This window comes from Pollicipes pollicipes, unplaced genomic scaffold (genome assembly GCF_011947565.3).
Source record: "Pollicipes pollicipes isolate AB1234 unplaced genomic scaffold, Ppol_2.1 Scaffold_4219;HRSCAF=4965_pilon_pilon_pilon, whole genome shotgun sequence".
NCBI classification, from domain to species: Eukaryota; Metazoa; Arthropoda; class Thecostraca; order Pollicipedomorpha; family Pollicipedidae; genus Pollicipes; species Pollicipes pollicipes.
In genome coordinates, this window is record NW_023596448.1 from 29107263 (window position 1) to 29116954 (window position 9692).

The 9692-nt window shown below is 49.5% G+C and overlaps 1 protein-coding gene across 1 annotated transcript; it reads right to left on the reverse strand.

Moving 5' to 3' along the window:
* Positions 1–1798: 1798 nt before the first annotated feature.
* Positions 1799–8375, reverse strand: LOC119095974 (serine/arginine-rich splicing factor 2). The gene is made up of 4 exons (XM_037218836.1): positions 8015–8375; positions 3669–3956; positions 2877–3044; positions 1799–2554 (listed from the first exon to the last, which is right to left on the reverse strand). The coding sequence occupies exons 1-4, from the start codon at positions 8197–8199 to the stop codon at positions 2548–2550; spliced, it is 648 nt and encodes a 215-aa protein (XP_037074731.1). The 5' UTR covers positions 8200–8375; the 3' UTR covers positions 1799–2547.
* Between the last annotated feature and the right edge of the window lie 1317 nt (positions 8376–9692).

Consider the following 9692-nt stretch of genomic DNA (forward strand, 5'->3'; position numbering starts at 1 on the left):
GCACCAGCCAGGAACGGCAGGCCCATCCCAGTCAGCTCGAAAATTCAGTCGAACCTCACGGTTCCCTGGAAGTCTGATGCTCGCTTCCGGCCCCGCATAGAAAACGGCGGCAGATAAAAAGGACGCATCTGGGTTCGTACGCCCATGGACTCCACGGAACCAATTTGCGGTTCATCACGGGAAGATCCATGTTATGACGTTTCGTCGCAGAGAGCAAAGCGTATCATCGAATGTCCTGCACCAAGAGTCCTCCAGTAAAATTTGCATACTGGATAACCACATCAACCTCGGACATCTTCGATCCTATTCACCACGTCCGATAAAGATCCCCTCCCTCTGCAACCGCACAGCCTGAGCTCACCCCGGAAGAGACTTCTTCTATCAGTTCGGACTCTTTCCAGCCGGACTAAGAACTCCTCATTATCAACCTCCTACAACTGAACTCCCGCCCCGGTTGCCAAAGCACCAACCTCGGTCCGACCTGATCCTCGGAATTTAGCACCACCGTTGGGCCCCATGGCAACTGCCAGTTGACCAGATATCTTCAGATCGACCTCACGCTCTTGCCTCCCACTGCGTGCCGAATCCCATCCCATCAACATCAGTCTAACCGTCGTGCGCCATTGGGGCTTTACGACACACTCAGCTGCTGAGGCTATATGGCACTTGCCAGGCGCGCAGTGGTTAGCGCAGACGCGTTAACCACCGCGAGTCTGAGAAACCGGAGATACGGGGTTCGAATCCGCGCGATGCCCGCTCTTCCTCCCAGGGTGAGAGGCAGACGCCATATAGCCTCAGCAGCCGAGTGCCGAGCGGTTCGTCGTCGTAAAGCCCCAATGACGACGATATCGGCACACGAAACCTGCTTCTATGCGCCCTCCTGTCCACTCTCTCCCACAATCCAGACGTTTTGAACCACCCAACCCCAGCGAACAATGCCCACCGTGCTCTCCCTCAACTCAAGTCACGCACCCTCCTCCCCAAATCCAATGACCAACCTTGTTCACCTCACGTAATACGCGCGCCCCTACCCCCACCCTCCCCATCAAGCCTCCTTCATAGGTATGGGATTCCCAGTTCACCGTCGCACACCCCCGTATAAAGATGCATCCTGCAGGCGCTCTTTTGGTACCTACTCCCCACCCGGTCAGACGTTATCCCATAGTCACCAGACCTCAGATACATTGAATCCCTGGCCCCTCCTCCCGGCAACAAAGTCACAGAAGGCCGCTTCCCGGTTGACTTTTGGGCACAACGCCACGCGGACGAGCCCACCCACCAAACCCGCTACTCGCCCCTTCCCCCTCCCGGCTTGCACGCGCCTCCTGGCTCCCATCTTTGCGGTAGCCCCCTAGAGAGGACCCCCTAACCCCTACAGGCGTGCCCGGGCTAGCCCAGCCCCGCCCCGGCGAGTCGTCTCCGCCGTCCAGGATCGGCCGTCGCCACCGCCGGCTGGGCTGGGCTGCTCTGCTCTGCTCTGGTCCCCGGCTGGGCTGCTCGCCGCCTCGCCCACCACGCGCCGCCTCAAGCTGCTCTGCTCTGCTCTGGTCCCCGGCTGGGCTGCTCGCCGCCTCGCCCACCACGCGCCGCATCAGGCTGCTCTGCTCTGCTCTGGTCCCCGGCTGGGTCGCTCGCCGCCTCGCCCACCACCGCGTCACGCCGCCGCCCGGTCAGCTCAGGTCAGCTACTCAGGTCACGCCCAGCTCAGCTCAGCTCAGCTCAGCTCAGCCCATATCTCCGACAGACCGCGACACAGCAACAGCACACTGCCGCGCGCCGTCTGCCAAAAACAGGGCCATGGTTAAACGGGCGGTACTGACGGCTTTTATTACGGAAGACATTCGCAGCCACACACGCAAAAAAAACACCGATACGCTAATCAAGGCTCAGTACTAGAGCCAGAGCGAGGGCTCAGCGCCAAGAGCGATGCCAGTGGCGGTGCCACAAAGCACATTGTCTCGGTGCTGACAAAGGGATAGACAATGACGGCGATGACGTCAGACGATGCGTGAAGTACACGAGGGAACAGCATCTCCCAAAAGTTAGTGTCCGGAGTTTATCGAAAACGGGCATAGTGGGTGCTATCCGACAAGGGAGGATGGAGGCACATAGCAAGCATACGAGGCAGAAAGGGACGTGCGGCTTAGCACACCCTTATGTGAAAAAGACGAACTTTATACAAGAACCCAACGATGTTTCCGGTCGACATTACGGCAGCTAGCGACTTTTCCATGTATTTACACCAGACCTCGAAAGCCTACGTGAACACCGAACGAAACGCGCCCCGATGAGCAATTCGAACACCGAATGAATGATCCACACACAAACCGCGTACACACACACATGGATACCACCAAAGAAGGCGGGGCCGCGGCAGGGGCCAATCGCGGAGGCGGGCGCCGGGGGCGCGGCCGGCCCCGATTGGCCCCCGCCCGGCCGCCGCCCGGCTGCCGTCAGTACCTAGTCCGTGCACCGCACGAGGCGTCCCGAGAGCGCCGGCGCGCCGCGGCCGGCCCGGCTCGCCGCTGTCAGCCGGCGCGGGCGCGCCTACTCCCTGCCGGCGGAACAGGCCATTGTCAGCCGGTGATACACACCACACGCGCCCGTGCCTGTTAAGTTCAGACTTTTAGTACCTCCGTGTCGAATTGTTGCAATCTGCAGGGAGTGGACACAACAGAAAAAATCACGGACATTACATGTACGATGATAACAGTTATATTATCCCATAATGTAGAGTGGGCTGTACCACGCGCTTAAGACCAGACGGGTGACGAGCCACGGGGGCTGACCGCCACCCAGAGCAAGAGAGCACAGGCCGCACCTCGAGCGAGACCGGGGGCTGAGCCCCACCCAGAGCCAGCGAGCACGGGCCGTACCTGGAGCGAGACCGGGAGCGCGATGCTGATCGGGAGCGTGATCGGGAGCGGGAACGAGAGCGGGCCGGCTCGCCGCCGTCGCCGTTGTTCTGCGGAGGCTCGGCTTCGCCGGCCTCGTTATCCTCTGGCGCCTTCTTGCGGTCTGGGGACTTGCTGTCGCGGGGGGACCTGTGGCGGGCGACGGCGGCGCGTCAGCAACGGACGAACGGCCACACGACCCCAATCAGTGGCAGCACACGGCATCACAGGAGCCGGCCCCGTGGCCGTCTGACGATCCCTTTTCACACTCCAGCGACTATGAACACGTGAGGCACTAGTTTGGGACTGCAAGGACTTCAATACGCGCAAGTCATGCTTTTCTGAACCTAATGATAACTCAAAGGCATCAGTTATCCATCCAAAAGCAGTGCGTAGGTGTTGTGCGAGCAAACGAACGTGTCACGCCCTGAATTGAGTCTGAGTTTGACGGACTTTGAAAAAAAATGAAATTGAGAATATCACAGGTGACTGCTAAAAGTCCCCCATTTAGAAATTCCGTCAAACTTAATATGACTGCTCAAAGGGACATCAGATCACAAGTAGAGGAGCTATGAACTATAATTACCCAGCACACCCAAAAAAAAAAAAAACTACTGCAGCAAGCTGCAACAAGACAAGACAACGCGTCACTACCCTGGTAGAACAAACACCAATGGCGTCTTAGCCGTCCCAAGATCGGCAGCCAGAGGCGGTTATCGATAGTCGGCGGCGCCCGTCCGGCCACCCGCCGACCCGTCCCGGCCGCGGCCTCACCTGCTGCGACTGCGGCTGCGCGTGCGGCGGTCCCGGCTCTTGCTGCGCGAGCGGCTGCGGCTGCGGCTGCGCCGGCGACTGCGGCTGCGCGAGCGGCGGTCGCGGTCCCGGCTGCGGCTGCGGCTGCGCGAGCGCGAGCGGCGGTAGCGGCGCGCGCCGCCGCCGCGCCGGTCCGGCGGCGTCATGGGCCGCGCGTAGCGCGCCATCTGGACGCGCAGTTCCCTGCCGTCGTACATGCGGCCGTCCATGGCGTCCATCGCGTCCTCCGCGTCGCGGCGGTCGTAGAACCTGGCGGAGGAGGCCAGGCGTCAGGCGCGGCCACGGCCCGGAGGCGGCGCGCGTTCCCCGCACCACCACACACTCGGGACGGCGCCGTGCAGCGCGCGTTGGAACGACGGGATCGCGAAGGTAATTGCGTACTGGCGGCAACGTACTGCCCCAGAACAACGGTGTTGGCAGTCGCGGCTGGGCAAAGCTGAAGCTTGACAACATCCCTTATTTATGGCTCGCGCCTTATACAAATCAACGCCAATGCGTCACTTCGTAACGGAACGTTTACCCACCGGCCTCTGCCATCCAATCCGAACAAAACGAGTCCAGGTCCACAGACAATGACAAATTCATAAATTTTTACCAAATGACATTTCATGATCCAAGCAGCATGCCTTCTACTAGGGTGCCGCTACAAAAAATCCAAATAAACCGCGACCGCCTGGAGAGGCGTACGGATAATCCCACTGCGCGTTTCAGAGAAAACTACCCAACCATGTTAGATACGTCCACCAAATTTCGAAGCGTGATCAATACGACAAATTCTGTAAGCATTTTTTCTGATACACCAGTTTCGTTCCACTTAAAATGGCGTTGTTCTGGCTTCCACCCATTGTTAACAGCAGCTGGCTTCTGCTTCGGTTTCAAGCAAGTTTAAATTGTTGGTTCAGTTTCAACTTAATGCAACCCTAAGCTCATGCTTTCAAGTTTTCGGGCTTTTTTCACTGCAGTCGCGACTGCACGTCACAAAAGTTCCCCGATTATTGTGTGGTCCCGAACAGTTTTGGCAGACGGAAAACATCATAAAGGTTTCAAAGGCACCATTGCTCACTAGAATTCAGCTCTGGTCTTGCAATTTAAGCTGATCAGTTTGGGTTTGGCTTTATGTTTCTTGAGTTCGAAGCCCCTGATGTCCGCCTCCCATTTCGGCTTCGCGTGTTTGAGGTCTGAGGTTTGAGGCACTGGCTTCAGATTCTGATCCACAATGAAAAATACAAAACTAATGGCTCTGGCTTTGGTTTCTTACTTTAAGTCCCAAAGCATCAGCTTCAGGTCAGGCTTCATATCAGTGTGTTGACATTAGAATGAGCTTTGAAGCCAGAAGTTGCTGTTCAAGTTGCAAGTTGCTGTTCTCACCATGCCAGTGTTGTTGTTTGAGGTTTAATTTTGCAACTAACAAGGGCCACATTAGAAAACTGTCAATTGATAAGGATTTGTTACATTTATTGGTGTTCCAGGGCATGTCTAATACAATGCTCAATCAGAAAACAGAAGAACTGTGATAATCTTTCATTCAAGATGAAATCATGGAGCTCGCAACACTCACTTCAACCAATAGCACAGCTTCAAGTTTTAGTGTGATGAGAAGTGCAACTACTCTGGGCAGCTGCCAACAGACAATCGTGAAACTGGATGGAATATGTGAACTAGTGCCTTTTTGGAGATGGAGTTATTTATGCTATTTGATGTAGCTCAAGAACTACATATTGAAATGTAAAAAACTGACAAAATTATATACAAAAAAATCAATTTATTGTTCTAAGCACACAAAGTTGTTTCACTTTGCAAAACATGAGACACCTAACAATATGCTGGATGATGCCACATGCTTTTGCTTTAAAATGGTAGAATAATGATCACCATGATGAGCCAGATCTGTCATCCCTTTTGCCAAAAAGACTACATCATTAACACAAGACTGGGTGATCATTTCAATACTCTTGGCTCTAGTGGGGGAGAGGACAATTTGAACCCCCTGAAATTTCAGAAACCACAACATCCAGACACCAAATTCACAGAGTGGTTCTGCCTCCAAGCAAACTCAATTGTGTGTCACTTGTTACTTCACTACAACTTCAACTTAAGTTTGGTAAGGTTCAAGTTATGTATAAGTAATAAAGTTTAAAGGCAATGTTTCACATTTGAAGGCACTGAAGCAAGCACCACATGTGATGAAATATGCTCATTTAAACATCTAGTTGTTTTTATGGGCAAATGACTTCTCTACACAAAATTTCACAGATATATACACTTCTCCACCATATGTCAGTTTGATCATGTCATTAACATCTTGATGATGTCAGAGGTGCTGCCACACTGGCTGTGACATAACTGTCACTGTTGCAATGGGCCAACTCACTTGCAGTACATGCTGGGAGATGGTGGCATTTGCTGAGAGCATGTGCTTAAACTCAAAGATCATTATGCACTTGTGTTTTGGCCTTTCCTCATATTCTTGCATATGTCTGATATTTTATCTTTCTCACTTGCATTCACATGCCCCATTCAGGCACTATTCTTATAGGGAGTGTTCAATAGTTATATGGGGTCTTGCAGTAAAGAAGCCATCTTGGAGACCATTCAGTGCAATCACAGCCCTTTTCTTAAGAGCTCAGTCCCTCTAGTCTCTGGGCTACACACCCACAAAGATGGGGAGGCTATTTCTGGGAGGGCATTTCTGATCACTGGCATTCACATCATGTCACTAAAATGCTGCCATTGTGTAAGCACTGTAGCAATTAATGCAAAACATAATACCATGGCTGAATCTTTCATATTTAACATTTGTGGGCTAGCTTTCCAGACATAATGGTCATCACTTAGCTCTTAATCAACATTGCGAAGGTATGGTGACAAAATTAAACACTGAAGTACTGAGGAGTATTTTTACTAAAGAAACTGTGTTGTCTTGAGCAGTCTTTTACACTTGTTTTGTTGTATCTGATGCTCGATTCAGTGTCTCCAAATGTGAAACATTCCTTTTGAGTCAGTTGACCCTCAATCATATCTAAATCCTATCTTGCAACAGGGTTCAAATTCCTGTATTGTGAACACCAAACATGATTTGTATTAAAAATTTGCACTCAATGCCATAAATAGGCTGAAAGTCAAGTGATACCAGGCCAAGAAACAGGAGTAATAAAGATGAAATATATGAAAAAGATAAACTAGTAACTATACCAAGTGCTCATCAAAATGGGTATCACAGTTCAAAACCTTAAATAAATCAGAAGCACTTGCTTGAAGGTGCTTAAGACATGCATTAGTCAAGTTTGAGTCATAATAATTTAAAGCATTCCACATCTGTACACAGTAAGGGATGAACATGGCCATCTTGAAGATCATTCAACATTCAAGGAAGTCCACAGCCATGTCCTTTTTGTGATGCAAAACCCTCCTGCCTGAGCATGATGCCTACAAGCATTTTGTAACTATTTCAATGTCCCCCAGGCACACCATCACATCAGACAAATGTCACATGAATGCTGCCATCCCAATAAACCAATAAAACCTGCACAAATAAACCATGATCAAGTGAGTTATGCCTGACTTACATCAGCAGATTTGCAGCACTAATGGATGACAATAGCATCCAACTGCCCCCAATTTAGTAGAAAATGTCAGTGAGTCATGACCACAAATCACGTTTTGAGCTTCATAACACCAAAACTTGAGCAGCAATAATGGTAAAAGCATGCACACATCATGATACTCAAATAAATCAGACAAATCCTAGCAAACTGCACCACCTCTCAGCAAGTTGAAGTGCTAAAGGTGAGTCAGCCCCTACAACAGGAAAGCCTGACGTGGCAAGCCCGGCAGGATCTCTGATACAAAAATTGCACAAGCCAATTAAATAATACTGACAAACATACTTTTACTGAATAATGGAATTCAGTTGCCTACAGGAGTCCTCTGCACAAGACTGCTATAGTATTTGTATGCCTACAACACACCAATAGACACAAATGAACTCCTTCAATCACCTCTGAAACTTGCCTCAACATCTTAAAATATGGAAGATATCTGTCAAAAGAGAATTATGTGACTCCCAAAAATTATGTGCATGATTTTCATTAAGAAAGAAGCATCTATAATGAATTTATGGCCAACAACCTTCCTTACAGCCACAATGAGAATGGCCATGGCAAGTACTCCTGAAAATAGATGGTTAGAAGTACAAAGACCCACCTTTAAACTCAACACCACGAATGTCAAAACACAGGATGACCGATCCCATCATGGGATGATCACAAGACCAACAGCAGCCACAGAAATAAACTTCAAAACCTTACCTCACGAATGCAAAGCCTCTGCTTTCTTTGTTATATCTGTCTCGTGGAATGTAAATATCTCCGATCTCGCCATATTTTTCAAAAACTCTCCTCATATCTTCTGGTCTTGTACGATATGTGATGTTGTCTACTTTTAGTGAAACCATGCGCTCGATGGCCGGAGGAGGCCTCCCGCCAAAAGACATCTTGCCAGCCTACTGAGGAACAGCGAATGAAACGAACACAAAACAAACTTGCGGTAACAAAACAAAACCTCAACTGACGGCACCCAATCCCAGCAAGCTTGAACAACAACAATCTGTAATATTACGGGCCCCAACGCGCACCTCCCCGACGCCGGCCGAACGACGCCACGCGGGCCGACAATATGGCGGACAAAATGAAAGGCACGCCGTCATCTTGCCTGACGACAGTTGGAACAAGGCAGCTAAATTCTTACAGACGTTTCTTCAGTTGACTTTTGCTTTGCGGTGTGGTAAAAATAATGTAAAAATTTATTAATCTGCTGTAAAGCTGAATAAAGTTTTCATTGACCCCTTCAAACTACGCTATGTTAAAAACAAGTTAGGGAAAACTACAAGCAGCCTGCTGAAATATTCATATTTACGTCTCAAATTGCGATGCAGTTTAGAGCTCGTTAAAATTACGTGGCAAAGTTGTGTGTAACAAATTGTGTTTAATCGACTGGCATTAATACAACAATATTTTTTGCTCCGACTTACAATGCACATTCGCGTCGTTCATCAGTTTTCTTTTTGAGTACTTTTAACAGGTCGGGTTTAGAGCGCTACTAAATTATGAGTACACGATGGTAGCCTGCCAAAAATTCAAAACCCAAGAAGTCAAAAGACAAGAAGTCAAATGACAAAATGTCGCGCAGGATAAAATTCAAACGCCAAAAAGGCAACAATGCAAACAGCGAAAAGGGCAAAAGGTTTAGTGGCACAAGGCCAAAAAAATCAGAAAAAGATATTGAATATAAAATGTTAAAGGGATGAGACCCAACAGGGTTAAAGACGACGGGAACAATAAGCGTACCACTTGTCTCTCATTCCCCTTGTAGCTTTTCCCACTTGGACGCAAAAGGGGAACGACAAGTTTAAGAAACCCAAGTCAAAATAAAAAAGTACCTGGGAGTTCTGCAGCAAGCAAGCTTAAAAATTATCGTCCATTGCGCGAGGCATTTTCAGCTTAAATCCAGGGAACGTGATGACCTCTGCACAGCCACGAGGCCTTTGCATTTTATTTACGTTCAGGGTGGACCTCCTCTATATGTGAGCATGGCCGTTTGCACGCCTGCAGGGACCCTTTAGTTGTGAGTGTAGTCAGTGACGGCTCAACAGGGAGGGAGCAAGGGGGCTGCCACCTATCCCCATAATTGAGCTAATGCATCCAAATTCGTGTTTCCGGCCCTTTCTGCAAGTCATAAAGTTGACCGAGGCTTCTACACTAAATGTTTCTTCTTAGAGAACCCACGGAAAGCCAAGTAGATTATTCCATCTCAATATCTACCCATGCAATTCCAAAAACTTTATCATTTTGTCGGACAGCTCAATAAAACCAGCCGAATACTTTTATAGCAACTGCCGCTTTTTACGAATTTAACTTGTTCAATCAAAAAATTAGTTACTTACAGACAACAAGCTCCGTTTACAAATTTTAGCAGGTATCTTAGGTC